This window comes from Dreissena polymorpha, chromosome 1 (genome assembly GCF_020536995.1).
Source record: "Dreissena polymorpha isolate Duluth1 chromosome 1, UMN_Dpol_1.0, whole genome shotgun sequence".
Lineage (NCBI taxonomy): Eukaryota > Metazoa > Mollusca > Bivalvia > Myida > Dreissenidae > Dreissena > Dreissena polymorpha.
The window spans coordinates 189,702,949-189,725,642 of NC_068355.1; the positions used below are offsets into that span (position 1 = coordinate 189,702,949).

General features: G+C 35.3%; 2 protein-coding genes across 3 annotated transcripts in view; both read left to right on the forward strand.

The window, feature by feature from the left end:
- The window catches only part of LOC127864317 (uncharacterized), a 158,145-nt gene that overhangs the window by 12,905 nt on the left and 122,546 nt on the right, over window positions 1–22,694 (forward strand). Inside the window, exons 5-6 of one of the 2 annotated variants that reach the window (XM_052403975.1) lie at window positions 1,901–2,127; window positions 5,170–5,758. The gene's annotated coding sequence lies outside the window, so the exon portion shown is untranslated. Of the gene's footprint in view, window positions 1–1,900; window positions 2,128–5,169 lie in introns of those variants that run through there. The other variant, XM_052403974.1, reaches the window with a different exon arrangement.
- On the forward strand, window positions 17,553–22,372 carry LOC127864319 (uncharacterized). The gene is made up of 3 exons (XM_052403978.1): window positions 17,553–17,968; window positions 20,644–20,789; window positions 21,749–22,372. Exons 1-3 carry the CDS (start codon window positions 17,836–17,838, stop codon window positions 21,881–21,883), a joined length of 414 nt encoding a protein of 137 aa, XP_052259938.1. The 5' UTR covers window positions 17,553–17,835; the 3' UTR covers window positions 21,884–22,372.

The window sequence follows — 22,694 nt, forward strand, 5'->3', positions numbered from 1 at the left end:
GCCTGTGCAGTTTGCATATTCCATATTGGCAAATCAGGGACAACACATTTCCCTTTATGGATTTTTTAATTTAAATGAAATTCCATGATAAGCCTGTGTGGCTGCACATGCTAATCTAGGAAGACAGTCTACAATCTTTTACAGAGTTTTACAAGGTGATATAATGTGAGCATCATTTTTGGAAAACGGGGCATTGTAAGTGCAATCCACAGGTAAGCCTATGCAGTGTGCACACAGACTAATCCAAGTATGATAGCTCAGCTTTTAGGAAATTTTCGTTTAAAGGGATTTTTTCTAAACAAAAATCAAGTCTTGATGGAAAGCGTCGTCCCAGGTTAGCCTGTGAGGACTGCACGGGCTAATTTGGGACAACACTTTACACATGCATTAAGCCCAGTTTTGCCAGAACAGGGCTTAAGTTAAGTCTGCTTCAAATCTGTTGTAGAGGGGTATTTATAAATTCTGATGAGAACAAATATGAGACAATGATGTACATGTACATGCAAATTAAAATCAATTGTTGAACGATACTTATCTTAGGAATGTATGAGATATTTATTACTTACTGTAAATGGGTAGTCAAGCTAGTAAACATAGTCTTATTAGATTGTGAAATCTTAATTTATTTAAATAAAGAAAGAAAAAAAATGCAAGAATACAATAAAAACGTATGTAGAGAAGCTATTGATGTATAGTAGAAATAAAATTAAATAAAGCATTGCAAACACTTTATAAACTGTAAAATCGTTATTATTTGTGGGACATTAATTGTCGTTGAATTTGTGGGTTTACTGATGCATTAATTCAATTCAAACACATAACACCAAAATCAGAAATCCATAAATTTACGTGTCCAGAAAAAAGTAATTTTTTTGAAAACTCCAAAATGTTATGTCAACATATATCTGATTGATGGGGACCCAATTTTTTGTGTCAGTCAGCACGTTTTTTTGTCTGGAAGGGACATGAACATTTAGAGCTTTTTTTCTTTCTTACGTAATGGCTGTTTTTTACCACAAATTTGATAATTTGACGACTCAAATGTTCACAATTTAAAAAAGTTTGTGACTCAAATTTTCACAATTGTAAAAAGTTTGCGACTCATTTTTTGACAATTTTGAACAATTCATGACTCATTTGTTCATAATTTTGAAAAGTTTGCGACTCATTTTTTGACAATTTTGAACAGTTTGTGACTCATTTGTTCACAATTTTGAAAAGTTTGCGCCTCATTTTTTCACATACTGAGGGGGCCACAGCCCCTTCACAAGGATGACACAAAACAAGCCCTGTGATTTGATTTGTGTTTGTGGGATTTTGGTTATTTTTAAACTGAAACATTTATTTTTCCTCAACTGAACATATGAAACCAAATTAATGTTTGCAAATTACTTGGAAAAACCGGTGCCATGGTATTAGTTACTGTGAAAATGTGGAGTTTTGGGCATCTTCACAGTACGGGCAAACTAGTTGTGTTAGCTGGTAGTTGTTCATGTTAAGTGGCCTTTTACTTAGAATTTTACTCCCAGGTGTATGTGAACAGTCATGTGTTTTCTTCTTTTTAAAGAACACGTAAAAGGCACCTTCTTATATGCTATTGGACTAATAAAATGAGCACCGAAATTGAACATTTCACTAAAAACACATGTAAAAGAATATGTTGATGGATTTGTGAAATTAAGTTCCATGAAATCAAAAAGACCCATAATTCCCAATTTGAAGATTATTTCACACTGCAAATTGTCCAATTGTCAGGTATTAGCAGGCTTATTATTCCCAATTGGTGTGGTTCAGGTACTTTAAACAATTGGGAAAAAATATTGCTGGTGTATTACTAACGTTCTAGTTCAAAAGACTAACTGGGCTTCCATATTCCATATTGGTTTGCTCCATGTTACAGCTACTGCTCAGCAAAGAATACAACTGTCTGGTGAAAGGCTCGACCGTATCAAAGTCCAGTGATGTCGGGGTATGTGGCCGTTCCATGTCTGGGGTTTGCATTCTAGCCGACACTAACAAGGGAGAGAACTGAAGATCTGCACCTGCAGTGAGTTGTTCCCCTTTAATTGCTGTTTAATTAATTTAACGGACAATAAAAAGGAAGAAAACTGAAGATTTGCACCAGCAGTGAGTTGTTTCCTTAAGTTGCTTTTAGCCGGATTTTTTTCGAAAAAATCTCGGCTTATAGATTGATGTTGTCGGGCGGGCGGGCGGGCGGGCGGGGTGGCGGCGTGCTCGAAAATGTTAAAGTTCTTATTTCATGGTATAACTTTGGTATGCTTGGACCTAGAGTCTTCAAACTTGACATGAAGGTTGGCCAGGATTAACAGATGACCACTGGTCATTTCAAGGTCATTCATTTGAAGGTCAAGGTCACTGTGACCTTCAATATAAAAAATGTTAAAGTTGTTATAACTTTGGTATGCTTGGACCTAGATTCTTGAAACTTGACATGAAGGTTGGCCATAACTAGTTAGTAACCACTGGTCATTTCAAGGTCATTCATTTGAAGGTCAAGGTCACTGTGACCTTGAATGTAAAAATGTTAAAGTTCTTATTTCATGGTATAACTTTGGTATGCTTGGACCTAGAGTCTTCAAACTTGACATGAAGGTTGGCCAGGATTAACAGATGACCACTGGTCATTTCAAGGTCATTCATTTGAAGGTGAAGGTCACTGTGACCTTCAATATAAAAATGTTAAAGTTGTTATAACTTTGGTATGCTTGGACCTAGAGTCTTGAAACTTGACATGAAGGTTGGCCAGAACTAGTAAGTAACCACTGGACATTTCAAGGTCATTCATTTGAAGGTCAAGGTCACTGTGACCTTGAATGTAAAAATGTTAAAGTTCTTATTTCATGGTATAACTTTGGTATGCTTGGACCTAGAGTCTTCAAACTTGACATGAAGGTTGGCCAGGATTAACAGATGACCACTGGTCATTTCAAGGTCATTCATTTGAAGGTGAAGGTCACTGTGACCTTCAATATAAAAATGTTAAAGTTGTTATAACTTTGGTATGCTTGGACCTAGAGTCTTGAAACTTGACATGAAGGTTGGCCAGAACTAGTAAGTAACCACTGGACATTTCAAGGTCATTCATTTGAAGGTCAAGGTCACTGTGACCTTGAATGTAAAAATGTTAAAGTTGTTATAACTTTGGTATGCTTGGACCTAGAGTCTTGAAACTTGACATGAAGGTTGGCCAGAACTAGTAAGTAACCACTGGACATTTCAAGGTCATTCATTTGAAGGTCAAGGTCACTGCGACCTTGAATGTAAAAATGTTAAAGTTCTTATTTCATGTTATAACTTTGGTATGCTTGGACCTAGAATCTCAAACTTGACGTAAAGGTTTGCAAGCACACTTAGATGACCACTGGTCATTTCAAGGTCATTCATTTCAATGTCATTCATTTGAAGGTCAAGGTCACTGTGAACTTAAATGTTAAAATGTTAAAATTGTTGTAACTTTGGTATGCTTGGACCTAGAATCTCAAACTTGACGTAAAGGTTTGCAAGCACACTTAGATGACCACTGGTCATTTCAAGGTCATTCATTTGAAGGTCGAGGTCACTGTGACCTTGGATGTAAATATGTTAAAGTTGTTAATACTTTGGTATGCTTAGACCTAGAGTCTTCAAACTTGATATGAAGGTTGGCCAGAACTAGTAGATGACCACTGGTCATTTTAAGGTCAAGGTCACCGTGACCTTGAATGTAAAAATGTTAAAATTCTTATTTCATGGTATAACTTTCTTATGCTTGGACTTACAGTCTTCAAACTGGACATGAAGGTTGGCCAGCACTAGTAGATGACAATTGGTCATTTTAAGGTCATTGAAGGTCAAGGTCACTGTGACCTTGAATGTTAAAAATTAAAAGTTGTTTTAACTTTCGTATGCTTGGACATGGACTTTGCCATGACTAACAGATGACCACTGGTCAAGAGAACAACTGGTCATTTTAAAGTCTTTCAATTGACAGTGACCTTAAATGTGAATATTTTTTTCATGATTTAACTTTGGTATGCTTACCACTGGTAATTTCAAGGACATTCAATTGAGGTTCACAGTTGCGGCAACTTCAAATGTGAAAGGGCTCTAAAATATTTATACATTTCATTTTGACCTTTGAACAATATTTCAGTAATTTAAGTATTGCATTGACAAAAACACGAAAGGTACTTTCCTGTCATTTAAATCAAAAATCCGGCTTCAATGCGGTCATCTCCGACCGCGGAACTCTTGTTATTTATTTAGCCTACAATAACAAAGGAAGTAACTGAAGATTTGCATCAGCAGTGAGTTGTTTCTCTTTAGTTGCGGTCTTATTTTGTCTTCAACTTTTGTTACATATTAATTTACTTTTGAATGTTTTTCTTTTGTGAATTTAATCAGATTTTAACAATCAAGGATCTGGCATGGTAAAATTTTGTTTGTGTTTTTTTAACTTTGAGAAGACATTAATGTTAACTTTTTGCCTCCAATTTATTGAAACATAAATGTACAGTAAAACATCAGTGAGGGCATTATAAAAGAAAAGTTCTTAATAGAACGAGTACCATTTAAACATATTAGAGTTTTAACAAGTTGATGTTCCCTGATATTTTTATTGTTATGCAGGAAAGAAGTGGCTTAAAAGCTTAATAAGCTGCGCTCTGAGAAAATAGGGCTAAACACATGTGCTTAAATTGTTGTCCCAGATTAGCCTGTGCAGTCCGCTCAGGATAATCAGGGACAAAACTTTCCTCTTTAAAGTTATCTTTCTTTGAAAGGAAATCTCCTCTTTATAAAAATCCAGTCTAGTGGGACATTGTCCTCCCTGATTATGTGGACTTGCTAATCTGGGAAAACACCTTATAATATTAATGAGATGCATATTGGTTTTTAAAATTACATCATCAATCTGCAAGTTAAAAATATAAATTATGAATTGACAGGTTAATATAGTATTGACCAACAATTTAGATGTTTGAGTACCAAATGGTTTGACTGAATCAAATGTCATGCTATTTCGGACAAGGATCCAGTGAAATTCCAGATTCAAAACTCATGAGTCTGAAGTTTTGCCGCTGAAATCCTTCACATCCTATCAAGAGGCATATTTTGTTATAGATTGTAATATAAACCTGTTTTACTAGTTCATATTACCCATGTTTTCAGAAGAGCACCAGCCTTGATATAGAGTTGGTACGGCAACGACACAAGTCGGGCCCGCTGGAGCCCCAGTCCAGCACGACCCCTCCCCTGACCCCTAGCTCCTCCCATTTGACCTCCGGCATCAAAGAGTCAGCATTGTTTAACAATTCCATCCCATAGCAATTTCTGAGCACATAGAGTGTTTGCACATTCTTCTCAACAAGCGCAATGTCCGTGTTGAGTCTGCACTTGAGCCCTGATTGGTTTGATAGACTCAAGTGCCGGAGGTGGTAGAAGTGTTACAGACATAAGAAGTTATTGCAGCAGTTATGGTAACACTAACAGTCAGCTCTCGCTGTTTGACATTAAATTGAATATTACGAAAAAATACAAAGCTGGATAACTCATTCCATTCTTTTTGGGACAAACAGACCTGCAGGAAGGAACAGAAAAAAATCACGGGAATGTTTGAAGAGTTTAAGTCAGAAGTGTAAGCTTTCCACCGGGGATACTCCTGGATGGTCTAAACTTAAGGGACAGTCCAGGTTTGTCCTCTCAGGTGTCCAAACTGTCCAAAGAGAATGCATTTATTTTTGACGCAGTTGCTTACAAAGAAAGGCAGTACCAACTTCGTTGTGAAGAGTCAAGCATGGTACATCCCTTGGGCATGCCTCAGGTGGGAATTCCATCTGCAACAAGGTGCTAAAGATGAACCCATCAGAGTGTGTTACTAACCACTTCAAGACCAAACAGCCTCACATTGATTCGACGATAAAGAAGGCGTTGAAAAATGACAGCAGTTTTGATGTGTCATCCAGTTTGCTCTTCGACTCTCAACCCAACGTTAGTTAGAACGAAAACTCAGCATTTAGCGTTATCAGCGAGGCTTGAAGGTCATCTCTGCTTCTTAAGCTTCAGGTGAGACCTTACAGTGTTATTTACTTTGTAAAAGTTGGGGCAAAAATTCAGCACCATTCCTAATATCAAAAAGTCTATTCCATATTTGTCCCATAATTACTGTCTTAAGTTCCCAATTAAAGATTTGCTTGAAAAAAATTATTTATATTTAATAGGTTCCAACACGTTTAAGTTTAACATTGTCATAAGTGGAATTAATATTTATAGCACTAATTATAAATTTGTAAGTATTTGTTAAGAAACAGTTGTATTGTGCCACAGTGACATTTAAAGTGGCATAGTCTCACATTTAAATTTCTGAAGTTATGCCGGTTTCAAAAAATATATATATATAATTATGAAACCTTGCTACATACTGTACTTTTCCATGTATTCCTTGCTGTTTTAAGCCCCAAACATTTCAATTTAATAAGTGTGTGCATGTTATTCATTATTACAATGCTATTGTGAGTGATAACTTGCGGTAAAAACACATTTTAGATGTTAAGAAAGGTGTAGCAGTATTCATATTCAAGGCTTATTCATTTGTCACTAAAAACACTTTTTATGGTTAACGTTCCATTTCCTTTTCAGATAAAATTATAAGCCAACAAGACGAACATCGTTGAATCATTTCGCACATATACTAAAACTCGCTTAAGAAATTCAGCACGTCACTTATGAACATCTTCTCGCAAGGCGGCTACATCAGCACTTCCAATAGCTGAGCCTTGGTGAGTTCCACTCCTGTCCCGATGAGTCGCTCGAGGTGAAACAATCTGATCCACAGATAGAGCAGACGCTGAGTGACTCGTCTGTTAACGTGACTGACCTCCATATGTTGCTCTCTAATATTGTGCCTGAGGAGCAGTGTTGGCCTACATTCCCTGTTCAGGGCGGTGACTTTGGCGTCAAGACTCACACAATCTCTGTCTATGGCCCTGTCGCAGCAGCAACAAAAACAGGAAGTATTTCAGCTGCACTCTGTGAAAACAGGGCTTAATGCATGTGCCTAAACTGTTTTACCCACGAAAGCGTGTTAAGTCTGCCCAAGCTAATTTGTGACCACACTTTCCGAATGTACCTTAAAACAAAGAATTCCATAAAAGCTGAAAGTTTCGTGGCTGATTAGCTTGTGCAGACTGTACATGCAAATCTGGAACAACTCTTTACACTTATGCATTTAGCCCAGTTTTTAAAGAGTTTAGAGTTGCACATTTAGTTCACATTACATCAGCTTTACTGACCTTTTTGGAGAAAAGTTCTTCTTACCAATCAGGAATTTTGCGGTTTTTGACTGTTCAAACTGAGTTAATAAAATGCATATTAGAGTTGATTTGATATCAGTTTTAACCATAGGGGGTAAGGGCATATTTTCATACTTTTTTGTTTGTTTTCACTTGTATATTAACCCCTTGCATAAATTATACAAAATACTGATGTTTTATTTAAATTAAACAATTATTGAAATGCAGTCAACATTTAAAAAATAATAATCTGCATTTCATTTATTATTTGGTAACAAAATTTAATATATTTTTACATAAATTGAAATTAATCACCTGTCCAGGTTTTCAGTTTACAAATATGCCCCTGGATTGAGAATATGAAGTGAAGATATGTATTAATTATTTCCCCCGGCTAATTGGGGTATATAGGAATCACCTTGGACAGACGTCTGTCTGTCTTGGACAGACGTCTGTCTTTTCATATGTCTGTGGGCGTTCACTTAAAATTCAACGTTAAGCATTCAAACTTTCAGGTATTGTTTAATCTCATACGAGGTTGTGCATGTACATTTTGTATCATAATACTCTAAAAATTACAAAACTTAGAAATTCTATAACCTCTGCTACATAGACTTGTGGCATTGGGGGATATTCTATGTAACAATGGTTACAAATTATTGTTTGACTAGACAGCAATTACACTTTTTGAGCTGATTAAGCATTTTCCAGTAATATTTATAAGGATTAGAAAATGTTGTTCTAAGTATTTTGGAAAAAAAAGCCATATTGTGCTTTTGGATTGAGTCAGCCACATAACTTGTTAATTTAATAATTTAATGGTCATGAAATAATTTCTATGGTCATTCTCTCTCTGATTCTAGTACGGCAATTGTCTGTTACTGGCATAAGTATATGTACTCAGTAAGGCCAGGAAAAGGTTAATTTAATGACCACACTACTATGACTAAAATGCATTTTTATGTGTGTAGAGGTCAATTAAAAAATTATAAAATTCCTGTACCTTTTAGCTGTTTCATACAGGACCCCGTACAATCACAGATTGGTGCCCAGGTGAACAACAGACTCTCTCACTTAAGCCAGGCCTGAACGCATGAGGTCACTTCCTGTGTATGGGTGGTATGTATGGATATGTGTCCATGACACACAGGCTAATCAGGGATGACACTTCTGCATAGACTGGATATTTGCTAAGAAAAACCTTCCTTTAAACTAAAAATACAAAAAACGCAGAATATGTCATCCCTGATTAGCCTGTGTTGACTGCACAGGCTAATCTGGGATGACACTTTATGTAGATGCATTAAGCCCATTTTTCCCAGAATGAGGCTAATATTTTGCCAACAAACATTATCTTTTGTGATGACCTTATATAAATGTTTTTGTGGACACCACAGGCTAATCTGGGATGACACTTTAAGCACATGCATTAAGCCCAGTTTTCCCATAACACGGCTCATATCATGACAAGTTTTATAGTCACCAGCCAGATTGTCTGTAGCAGCTCACAAATATTGCCCTTAAATAAAGATATAATTGGCAAATTTACCATGTCTGCCTTTGCATTTAAATGTAACACAGCCTTTAAAGAGTTTTATTTTGGTGGTCCTTCATTTCATTGGTGTATAAACTGTCTGAAAAGTTGGGTCTTTTCTATGCTTAAAAGCAATCAGAATTTCTGCAAGTAGGCGTAATTTTCTCGACTGTGCATATGCATTTGAGTGTACTGCTCACATGGATAAACTTTGTAGTGCTTTGTTGTGTTTTGTTCCTTTGTCTAATTGTATGTCATTGGTGACAATTTCATTGGACAACATGTCAATGAACAAGGCACCCTTCCTTGAAAACCTCACCAAACTAATAAACAGTTTGACTGCGTTAAACATGACCGTTTGGGATTCCAGGCCAAATGTCAAACTAGTACCAATCTTTGCCCAAAAAGCAGCCGTAGCCGTGGGGGGCAGGTTCATGATGCAACTGTGGTCTCATTGCTCTCTGAACATCTCTTTCCCAACAGCAACAGTACAGCAACATGACCTGTAAGGCATATTCACTTGTCACTAATATAACTCTAGTTTTAGTTTACTTTCCATTGCCGTTTTAGTAAACATTATTAGCCAACAAGACAAACATCGTCTAAGTGAATGTTAATGACAATCCCAACTTTCTCAAACAAATACTCGCTTATTGGGTATTATTGATTCATGGTCTTGGAAAATGGTGTTTAATGCATGTTCGTTAAGTTTCTTCCCAGATATGCTTAAATTTCTTTTTTGTTGAGAAGAAACATCACTTATGCAAAAAAATCCATAAAAGAGGGAAGTGTTTTCAGTGATTAACCTCTTCGGGCTGCATAAACGTCAGTTTTTCAATAATTCTTCTGACCTTTTGGGGAAAGGCATCCATTGGGAATTGTTTGTTTGAAATTGGTCAAACTGGGTAAATACCATAGGTAACAGTTGACATAAATCATTATTAGGTTGTGTCTGGTTTTTTGGCTGAAAATAAGCCTTTAAGCCAAACGTTTGTTTTGTTTTTCCCTTATATATGACAAAAATATCCCTTGAATAGAAGGAACAAACAGCCACATTTTTTTATTCAATGTCATTTTTATAAAACTTATTTGACGGCTGGACATAGGTTCAGGTTGTGACACTCAATAGTGCTCCACCACTACATCTACCATCTACAGTGTGACTACGTTAACTGGCCATTAACGTTCATACTTTGTTGTTTATTTCTTTTCATAGTCATATCATACTGTAAATAGTTTATTTTAATGTTGTAAATAAATTGATTTATTGTTCACGTTTATTTGTATCTGGTTCTGGAGGGGTTATTGCGCTGGGTTATCACAGCTTCTGTAACACTGACCGTTACAATTGCTCATGACTGGCAGATGACCCCTATTGATTTTCAGGTCACTAGGTCAAAGGTTAAGGTGACAGTGACTCGAAATAGTAAAATGGTTTCCGGATGATAACTCAAGACTTCTTACGCCTAGGATCATGAAACTTCATAGGTATATTGATCATGACTGGCAGATGACCCCTATAAATTTTCAGGTCACTAGGTCAAAGGTCAAGGTCACAGTGACTCAAAACAGTAAAATGGTTTCCTGATGATAACTTAAGAATTATTAGGCCTAGGATCATGAAACTTCATAGGTACATTGATCATGGCTGGCAAATGACCCCTATTGATTTTCAGGTCACTAGGTCAAAGGTCAAGATCACAGTGACAAAAAATGTATTCACACAATGGCTGCCACTACAACTGACATCCCATATGGGGGCATGCATGTTTTACAAACAGCCCTTGTTGTAATTTTATATAAGTTGACTGACAGAAAACATACATTATTCTATCAAAGCTGGAGAATACATGTAGTGAAGCTTTTGCTGTCTTTGAGAAGGCTCTTGTTAAGGTGATATATACTGGTATCATGTTTTGGAATACACGTTTTGAAATAGATGTCTTGTTTTGTTTCCAGGGGTCATACCGTTGCCAGTTCAAGCTTAGAGGACCATGTTCCCCAAATCCGATGTGGCCCTTTATCTCAACAGGTGAGTCTTTTCTAATGCATAATTGGCGGCAGTTATGTATTTAATGTGGTGTATACTAAGCAATTAGGTTCTGGATACGATCACCCCCCTGGGAGTATTTAAATTGATACTGTACAGCCATTATTGATTCTTGATCTGTAATATTTGTGGATATTTGTAGATCTGCTCAAAAATGAAATAAAATTATCAACAAACATTATGTCTAAAACCTATATTAATTATTATTTAATCCAGTAATTTAGGATGTACCAAATATTTCTGATTCAACAAACCCACAAAATATCATGTCATAAACATGTACTTTGTTTTTTGATATTTAACATTGTTGCATTTTTAATGAATATATTATTAAACAGTTTTTTTAAATACTTGTAAAGCAATGAATGTGACTAACAAAAATACTAAACTTTTTCCTTCAATGTTTAAAGGTCTAGTTGTCTTGCTTACAACAAGAGTGCCCAAAATTTGATCATGATCAAGGAAGAAAGAAAGCCACAGGATAAGACCCAATAAGAACAAATAGCTGCTTCAGCATCAATAGCCTATCCCTGTACAAGGCTTTCAAATGTAATATTGTAGTGACATAGTAGACATGTTGTCTTCCTAGCGACTGGGAGGTCAGGCTTGGATCCTCACTCTTGGAGCATTCTTATAAGGAGTCCTCCAAAGACATAAAGTAATCCTTCTAGCCAGAAAACAGGCTCAAAAGTGTCTCCATAAACCTTAGGTTGTTTTAGAATCGTGCTTAATAAATTGGATTAAATGAAATGTGTAGTAATTGTTAATACTTATATTGATACACACACCTTTGGTGAATTATTTGTTTATTGACTGGTTAATTACAACTTTTCACATGCTTTATAATGATGTTATACCATATATACTTGATAAACGGACGGGAAAATCTACCTCTGATTTTAATTTAAATGTTGTGTACCACCCTCAAATTAAACTTTACCTTTTTCAAATATGTGCAAGTATTTAATTTGTAATGCAAAGATAAAACTATTTATGAACATTTACATTTTTGCAAATTTCAGTTTTTTCAATATGTTAAGTTGGGTAAAGTATTTAAAGCACTCTTCCTATGAGGTTGGTCTTAAATCTCACCTCTATGCTCAAATGTATTCCTTTGTAGCTCTTCAATTATTTGACAACGCGGCAATCAACATGGTTCCATTCCAGGAATACCTCGCAGAGCTAATGAACAGTGCCAGTGCGTAGAACATGATTTTTAAGAGGAATAGGAACCTAGGCCCAATATCAACCTGGTTCCAATCTCGCGAAGATGTCCACCGGCCGCCCCCTAGCACAAGCCTCGTTAGCCCCAAGGTGTTGTCATGATGCCCCTGGACAACAGCTCTTGTTGGGCTCTTCCCAATAGCAGTAGGTCAACATGGCATATCAGGTGGGAACGTCAATTTACAATTATTAACCCCTCACAATCCAAGATTGTCATTAGCGTTTGAAACAAGCGATTATCATATAAAACTTAGCAATTTGGTTAGGGTCTAGCAGGCTTGTATGCGAAACAACCCATTGCTGTTCATAGTAATACTAGTAATAGTGATTGGTATGAGAGATAAAGAAAGTAAGGTCAGGTTCCATAATGATTTGAAACAAAGAATTCGATTTGCAACCAATTACTAATGACAACCCTTGGTATATTGGAGTCACTCTGTCAGTTGGTTGGTAGGTCAGGGGATTTTTTTTAAATTTATAATAGTTTGTCTCATCACCATAAAGTGTAGATGGTTTTCTCACAGATAAAGGTTTTGATTGGCCAAGCTATGCTTTGTGCCCAATATAAAGTAACATACCCTGTATCATATCAAAGAGTGGCAGTTTGAAACTGCATAACTAATATTCTGAAACCAATATACTCCTCAAAGTAAGTTTGCGTGGGTTGGTTTGCAAGGGTATATTTGAATCAATCTGTCGGTCGGTATGTATGCCTGCCACATTGTACATGTGTACTTTGTGCCGCGTAGTTTTCCGCCTTTTAACATGAATATTTATTTATACGTTGTTTATACCATGTAAAAGTTCAAGGCATTGTTTTCATATGTTGTAATATTCTATTAGTTTTGTGCCCTTAAATTTAGACAAACAAAATTCAGAAACATCTGTATCTTTGACGTTACGCTCATTTAGGAAGTTTATTATTGAAACAGAAAATGTTCTGTGTACTGATTTACAGGAAAATCTGGTCAAGACTTGATTGAATTTTGGTATTTGTGAAAACATGATCAGCAGTGTTTACACTGCGATGTTTTGACAAAACGATACAAATGTGCGAATGCAACGGCTTGCGGATAGGGTCAAATATTACCGGTAATACATTGTTCTGAATGACGTTTTTGTTTAAATAAATACGTTCAAATAAATTTAATGGAAAAAAATATATCAATACAATGAGCATGTGAGAGAACAAATGCCAGCATCGTTTTTAAGATGAATTTCTATCTGAAATAAAACACGAAAGAGGATTAAATATTAAATGGATAAACGTGTGACTGCATTTTTGGGAATATTTAATGATGATTTATGTGCGTCGTTTACGCCGGAGCGTCTTATGTATGGACAAAAATAAAATAATGTAAAAAAAACGGGGATGCGTCTTACATTCCGGTGCGACATATAACCCGAAAAATACGGTAATTAATATGATGCTTTTTGTCTTTGCATGTGATTATTGTAAAGTACCGGTAGCTAATGACAACATTTTTTAAATTAATAGTACTAATACTCAAGTTTTACATCTTCTAGAGATGTTAAATGGCGTTATAAGGTCGCCGTGGTGTAATAGATATGGTGTCCACCTAGCAACTGGGAGGTCACGGGCTCGATCCCTACTGTGGAAGTGTTCTTTAGATCTCCCCAAAAGACACCAAGTCCTGGTTCTAGGCCCAGGAAACGGACTCGAGAGCGTTAATATAAGCCTAAGGCTTTCGATGCAATCGAGCTAAAGTAAATAGGTTTAAACTAAATGGCGTCATGGAAATAAACATGATGACGTCATGCAGTGTAGCTAATTTTGCCTTGCTATAAGTTTGATACTGTTAAATGAAACATGTACGGGGTAACATAAATTTGTTTCAGGGCTTCATACTGAATCTGAACGATGTGATACAGAGTAGTGAATACTAGTATATATTTGGTTTACGCTACACTCTTTGACCGTACGTGATACATAAGAAGCCATGTAAACGTAGATTATTTTCTTTCACAGCATGATGCCCCAAACCAGCGCTTCATATTTAGCTACCAGCAGTATCCATGCAACCAAACCTTGATCACTCAGCAACAGATAAATCAGCAGCAGGGATGGAATTAGCCGTTTCAACGTCTGCTCAGTATGGTTTGTTTTAATATTGTGTAGTGGAGTTTAGAACGTTACTTGTAATTATGTCCCCCACTATAGTAGTGGGGGACATATTGTTTTTGCCCTGTCTGTTGGTTGGTTGGTCTGTTGGTTGGTTGGTCTGTTTGCGCCAACTTTAACATTTTGCAATAACTTTTGCTATATTGAATATAGCAACTTGATATTTGGCATGCATGTGTATCTCATGGAGCTGCACATTTTGAGAGGTGAAAGGTCAAGGTCATCCTTCAAGGTCAGAGGTCAAATATATTTGGCCAAAATCGCTCATTTTATGAATACTTTTGCAATATTGAAGATAGCAACTTGATATTTTGCATGCATGTGTATCTCATGGAGCTGCACATTTTGAGTGGTGAAATGTCAAGGTCAAGGTCATCCTTCAAGGTCAAACGTCATATAGGGGGACATTGTGTTTCACAAACTCATCTTGTTTTGAATGTTGTATCTGCCTAATGTAATCCCTCTCTTCATTCATTTAAGAAACAACGATATATTGATAAAGTTACTAAGAAAACAATATATACAAAACATATAATTGCAAATTTTATAAAGCAGTATATATCATATATATATTGTATTGCATAATGCATCGAAAACACTAATGATTATGCTTGAAAACTAATAAATTAGTAGTGCAACAACAAAAATATGAATTCTTTAAAACTTTAATTTAATCAGAAAAAAATCATTAAAGGGACCTTTTCACAGATTTTGGCATGTATTGAAGTTTGTCAATAAATGCTTTAAATTAATACATGTACACATTGGAACTAAAAAGCTCCCTGCACTCTTCTGTCTAGGTTGCCTCTCAGAGCCAGTCGGCTTGCCGTGTTGCTCAGCCAATCCACTACTTATGTCGCAGCACAATATCTCATCTGGATCCATTCCACTGCTGGCGCAACAGCAGGTCTGTTCTCTGTACAGAGCCGTTTCTATGACGATGAAGTCCTACAACTTGCCCAGTACTTGCTTTTGCGTCAGGGTCAGGTTCAAGGCCTTATGGGCTTTGGTGGTCTGGGCAAGATGGGAATGTTAGACAGGTAAGATGGCACATGGTCCGTTTAAATTAAGATCTTGGTGCAAACTTTTTGTCTTCAATATTTAAATAACACAATGATTATTAAATTAATTGTTTGCCTTGGTCCATTAAACACGATGTTGACCTGAATAACTTGTTGTTACATCACATTGTTAAAATATCACAATACAAATAGTAGATAAACTTTTTTTATACTAAACCTTTTTTATACATTTGATTTAATTTATATTTATTTCTCTAGACACAAACATAAACGCCCATAAAACAAATCTTGCAAAAATGTAAGCCATTGCAGCTTAAAGGGGCCTTTTCACAGATTTTGGCATTTTTTTAACTTATTCATTAAATGCTTTATATTGATAAATGTAAACATTGGATCATAAAAGCTCCAGTAAAAAATCAAGAAAAAAATTAAAAAAAGGAAAAGAACATTGCCTGGAGCAGGTTTCGAACCAGTGACCCCTGGAGTCCAGCCAGAGTCCTGAAGTAAAAACGCTTTAGCCTACTGAGCTATTCCGCCGAGTACACATTCTTGACGTATTTTATACCTTATATAAGCAATCTTCGTAGTTTCACAAAATTTAACGACAAAAACAGAACTGTCCAAATTATTCAATCGTTTCGCGTTGCAACGCTTTATAATTTTTAGGTTTTAAAATCGTCAAAAGATGCATATAATGGCTATATTAGAGCATGGTTAATGTTCAGTATTACTGTTTCCTCACAAATATCATAACTAAAACGAAAACTTACGAATCTGAAACAACTTTTTTCAATTTTGTCAATTTACCAAAGCGTGAAAAGATCCCTTTAATATCAAATTAACATTATTATAATCCATTGCAGTAACAGAGATATAGATCTAAATAGATATTGATCTCAGATATAAATTCACTTGCACAAGTTTTGGCCTCCACAGCTAATTATCAACCTAAAGTTTCATATTTTCATATTTCACTTACGTAAATATATTGGAAAAAAGGCATTATATCAGATAATTTTAATGGCAATTCATATTTTACTCCCTGATTTAAATTTCTGTTTTTAAAAAAAAAATCATCAATTCATGTTTTTACAATTGCACATTTTACACCAATGTTTGAAGGTCTTAGTCATTAACATGTTGTAGTGTCCAAGTACCTGATTACTTACTCATCAAGACACATAGGGAAAAAATGGAGTCACTAAGGCACTTTCTATTTTGAATTTAATCCCTTATTGAAAACGTGAATATTGTTTTATACATTATCAAGAACAAACCTTTGTCCTCTGTAGAATATCGTTTATGGTTTTGGGAATTCGTTATTGCAATACTTTATTTTTATTAGAAATTATTACAATATAATGAGAAACATATTATTAAAGTACACTTTTGTATGATTAAACAATTATTTGATAGTCACAAAGGTCTGTTTCCTTCATTCGAAATTACTTTGACAGTTTTTCTAAACATTGGTTTAGTAAAGGTCAAAATGATGTAGATCACAAGTTCATCGAAATATTATATTCTTTAAAAAGCCATTGACTGGCCACTTCAAAACCTGACATGTTGGACAAGTGTTGGATGACGACTATCAAATATTGATGTATTTTACATGTACTTTTTGTAAAGTGACAAAATTATCAAAGTTGGATTACTTTTTGTGCGTATTTTTATTCAAGAATTTTGAAATCAAAATGTTTAATGGTGTTTTTGTTAAATCAAATGCGTATTTATGCTTTTTATACTTATGTTATGCTTAGCTTTAGTTATATTGTGTTGCTTTATGCTTTTATCCTCACTTATGGCAAATCATATTGTATCGCAAAATGCATAAATGTAGCACAACTTTTATGATTGCATTATGCAATGATGGACATAACCGGGCTAGCTAATTCAGTTTGTAAAGTGCTGGACTAAACAACTGAAAATGACAGGTTTGACCTTAAGCCAAGCCATATAACATCGGCTGTGATTAGTCATGAAATTATTGCCAAGGTCATTCATCTCGTACCTCTGATTTGCGAAAGGCAGTTATCAGTTATTAAGGTCAACCAGAATATAACCAGAATACCCCCCCCCCAAAAAAAAAAGGGGGTGAGTATGTTAACTGATGGCATTTATATGACTGAAATACTGTTTAAAACAGCGACAAATGCAAATAAAGAATTATATAACTCAATATTATACCAATATATTGTAGTACATCTATATTGTATGGTATTGCAATATGCATATAATGTAATGAAAAACAAAATTAGTTATTCCATTGTATTTTGTGTCCCCATAATTCAACAAACAACAAATCCGAGTTGTTTGTATGTTAATGGTGAAAACATTCAATCATAAAAGCTCTGTGAAAATGTATAGGAACAATGTGTATAATATCATGTACACCTGGATATAAAATGGAAGGCGCATTATGTTATGCATTTGTTTAACCACTAATTTTGTTGTTGTGAGATATAGAGATAAAGTTATTTATTTTTTTAAATGCTGTTTTTGCAAGATTGCGCATTGCAGCAACAACAACAGTTAAGAAAATAGCAACAGCATAATAGACAGACACAGCAGCAATGGCCACAGCACCAACAATAGCAGTAACAGATGATGGCTTAGCTTCATCAGCAACAGCAGAAGCAACAAGATCTTACGTCCATGGACCATTTAGATGTCACTTTAGAAATTCAGAAGATCTTTATGAAAGAAGTAAGTTGTTGAAAAGTCAATATTTAGTGTAGTTTAACCCCATTTATTGTCTCATACCGGTTTCACCGGAAGGGACTTATGGATAGCGCTCTGTGTGTCCATCAGTCCGTGAGTCTGTCACACTTTTCTGGATCCTGCGATAACGTTTAAAGTTCTTAATATTTTTATGAAACTTGAAACACGGATAGATGGCAATATGGACTCTATGTACGTCATTTTGTTCCTACGTCAAAAATTCTGGTTGCTATGGCAACAACACAAAAAAAGTATTCTGACGATGGTGGAGCTGGTAGGGGACATATATTGCTTGGCAGTTGTCTTGTTAAGCATGTTTTCAATGAAGTTGAAAAATCCTGGTTACTAGATTGGGATATTACAGGCAGGACTGAGCAGTCGTGCATGGAGACCTAGCGTGATATTGTATTTGGGGCTAGTCGGGTCAATTTCAAGGTCACTGTTACTGAAACTAGAAAAAATTTGCGCTAAGCTTCCTCAGTTTGGAAGGAGATGTTGCGCTTAAATTTTGTGTTGGTAGCTTGTATGCAAATCTAGCTTAGGTTGCCCAAAGTAAATTTATAAATAAAATGTTGAAAGCATGGGATCAAACTAGGGACACCTTGCTTGCAAGGCAGGCACCATGTCCATTCTACCTTACCACCAAACACATGTTTATTTTAGATTACCTTACTTGCATTTGCAGTTATATGCTAGCCTCCATAGGAGAAAGAAATGTTATGACAATAAAGAAAAGGCCAAACTTTAACAATTGTTAAATTAACGTTTAACGTTAACAATGTGTTAACTACTGTACAGGTTTGAATAGCCGATACGTTAATGCATGGGATTGTTTATCTCTAAGATCCCAGTTTTGAATAGCTTTGAAGGCAAGTTTTGTGATTTTCTTTTTTGTTCTTTTTTAGCTCGGCTGTTTTCGGAGAAAACCCGCGGTATTGTCATAGCCAGCTTATTGTCTTCCGTTCGCCGGCATCGTGCTAAAACCTTGACATTTTGCTCTAAAATCAAAGTGCTTCCACCTACAACTTTGAAACTTCATATGTAGATGCTCTTTGATGAGTTCTACAGGCTTTATTTTGAGGTCACCAGGTCAAAGTTAATGTGACCTCTAAAAAAAACTAATTCTGACAAGCTTTCATTTATTCAAAACTGCACCCACAGCCAAGCGTTGGCACCTGTTATGCAGTGCTCTTGTTTAATACTTTTCTATGCCCCCGAAGGAGTGCATATAGTGATCACACTGTCCATCCGTCTGTCTGTCCGTCACAATTTTCGTTTAGGTTTCGAAAAATGCTCATAACTTCTATATTGCTTGTGATGTAACATTCATATTTGGTATGCATGTGTATATGAACAAGGCCTTTCCATAGGCACACACATGTTTACCCCTTTGACGTTGACCTTGTACTTAGGATCCATATTTAGGTTTCAAAAAATGCGTTTAGGTTTCGAAAAAATGCTCATAACTTCTATCAAAGCGTTTATCTGGGCATATGTCATCCTATGGAGACAGCTCTTGTCTTTATTATTCCATACACTGAATGTTTTGCGTTTCAATAACATATTCAAAGAATTGATTTAAACAATTATGAACAAGTTCCTTTTTAATTACAGTTTCATCTTTTGAATCTTACAAAATGACTGCACAACATCACATCAGGAAAAAAATTTACATGTCCTTTTAAAAATTGTTTATATGTTTACTGTAACTGAATTGCCTATGGAACACGAAAATATTAATGAACATATACCTTTAAATATTATTCTGTCATTAATAGTAAACGAGGTAACATCTGAACATTGCATCTATGACTACAATGAGGAAGTGAAAAGGGAGGAGACAAAGAAATACTAAGAAATTTTTAACAGCTTTACTTAAAATTGGTATATATGTGTTTTTAGTTCAAACCTTATTAACAAAGTTTTCAGTTGAATGAAGAATGTTTTTGTTGAGAGAAACCTCAATATCTGTGAAAGATATGAGACTTTGCATGTTTAATGCAGTAAAAATATATTAATAAAAGCAATGGTTTTCGTTCAACATCGTCAGCCAAACAGTGTCAGTTACTTTCCTTGACAAATGAAAATGTGTGTAGAATATCTACACATGCGCCATCATAAAATATCAACAAAACTCAATTAGTGATGAAGATGCACAAATTATGAAGCTGGATGACGCTTTATTCCAATCATACTTATGGAGAAAAAAAATGTTTGACATTTGAACACACACTTTAATGATGTCACAATACACATGTTTAAGAAGTTTAAGCTTTGCTTGCGTATTCAAATAAAAAGAAAGTTTGTTGCTTTTGATGATTGATTAAATACTTGGAGTCAATCATAGTTTTAGAAACTCGTGAACTTGTTTTTTTCTAACACCAAAATCATCAAATATTGTTTATTTAAGCTTGGTTGCATGGAATGACTACACAATTTCTAGTAATTTTCCAACTCCAAATTTAATTGCTAGAAGATTGGTTTTGATGATATCTGTTTATTTAAGCTCGCTTACATGTATGTGAAAGCCTATGAATCTCTGAGACACTCGAGTCTGTTTACTGGGTGGAACCATAACATCGGCCCTGTACATTTGTCCAAAAAATGATTGTATTTTCTCTTAAACTATTTGTTCCTTTTCTCAACTGACTTTTTTCCAGTAAACATGGATTGCATGGCATTGAGTTTGGTTTGGAAGCAGTTACTATCGCAGAACTCGAGCCAGCAAAGGTCATTCTCACAGGAATCCAGTATCTCCATGGTGCAGGACCCACAGTCTATGAACGTTGTGGAGCTTGAACCTTGGGTGAGTTTGCAAGACAAACGCAGGCTATTGTTATGGCCCAACATACAGAGGAGGGTGGAGTCATATAGATTTCCCTTTGTTTCGCCATATGTCATTCTTGTTGTCTTAATTTTTGTCTCGAGCTTAACTTCAAAAAGGATACTAATTCTGCAGTTGATAAAACTCTCCAAACATATAAACCAGCTGTTGAACTTGCGCTCTTTGATCTTTGTGTTTTGTTTCTTTTGAGGTTAATGGAGTTTCAAGACAAAAGTGGAATGTTGGGTCATTCTTGACCATGGTTTAAAACCTTGTTCCTACTTCATTTAGGACGTAAGAGTTTTCTCAGAAATTCTTTTGATAATATGTAATATTGTTTCTTACAGCAAAAATTATCTTTTTCCGATATTCCATCCAAAATTGCCAAATTGATGGTTTGACTTTAAGGTATTTAGAATAAAGAGGTAAACAAAGACACAAACATTTAAATATCTATAATTTAATCTTATTATTCTCCTAAACTATGTATTATTAGCTCGGCTGTTTTCGGAGAATCCGAGGTATTGTCATAGCCAGCTCGTTGTCGTCTGCCGTTCGGGTCGTGCTAAAACCTTGACATTTTGTCAATCTTTGAACATTGGCTCTAAAATCAAAGTCTTCAATCTACAACTTTGAAACTTCATATGTAGATGCACCTTGATGAGTTATACATGCCACACCCATTTTTGGGTCACTACGTCAAAGGTCAAGGTCACTGTGACCTAAAAAATATAATCAGGCAAGCTTTCATTTATTCAAAACTGTACCCGCAGCCGAGCGTGGCACCCTTTATGCGGTGCTCTTGTTATTTATTACCAGTTATAGCCTTATAACAAGGGATACCACGCTATGGCAGAACTTTTCATAATCTCCTGCTTTTATTGGTAACAAAACAAAAAGATAAACTGAAATTTGCAATAACGTGTCTTCCTTTCTTTCAGACGCCAATTGAAAAATATCCAAACCGTCCAATCAGAAAGACAGTCTGTTGCAGCAGTTATTCAAACCTAGGATGCTTAGTGATAGACATAAATAAACACATGCTAGTCCCTAAGTGCCTGCATTGGCTGTTTTAAAGCCTTGCTGTCCATTCTGAACACTTAAATGGAAGCTCTCACCTTAGAATTTTGGGATAGGTCGAAACCCAGTGGCATGGTGCAGACTAACATCGCAGAATGACAAAGAAGTACAAGCCTGTGACCAGCAATAAACTAATGTGGCCAGCTATGTTGTGTCATGTGACCAGCCAAGCTGTGTGTAAAGAGAAAACTATAGTTCATGTCTTGTGGGATTTATGACGCTTTAAGTGATTTGCTGTTATATGTTTTTGTGATATATATAGTTAATTATAATCAAGTGAAGATTACTTGTTTAAAGTGATTATGTAAAGTATTATTTTAAGTTCAAAAGAGTGCAAGCCTGTGTTGCTACTTTGTCTGTATTCGAAAGTTTGATCAAGATGTTGGTAAAACATAGAACATAAACATATTTTTTATTACATTGATTTAAAACTTAAGCAAAGTTGTTTAACTAATATTGTTAACTTGAATAAATTTTCAAACATTTATCGGCTTTTTTCATGAAATAAGACAAACTACAGTATTGTTTTTTCCAGTAATATAGTAAGACGTGCCAGTTAAAAGAAATGGTTAAGAAAGATTCATGGACGCTTCTATTTTGATTTGCCTGTCATTGTGTCTGTATACAATACAATCAGTTTGCGCATTATAGTCACTTTTTAAACAAGAATCTTGAGTAGTGTCAGAAAATTATAAAAGAAAAATATTAATAAATTAAGGACAAAATTATTTTATCTTCCGTAAATTGTCAATTTTTGTATTGAAAACCGGTACTTTATTAATTAGTTACAATTTTTAATAATTGTAT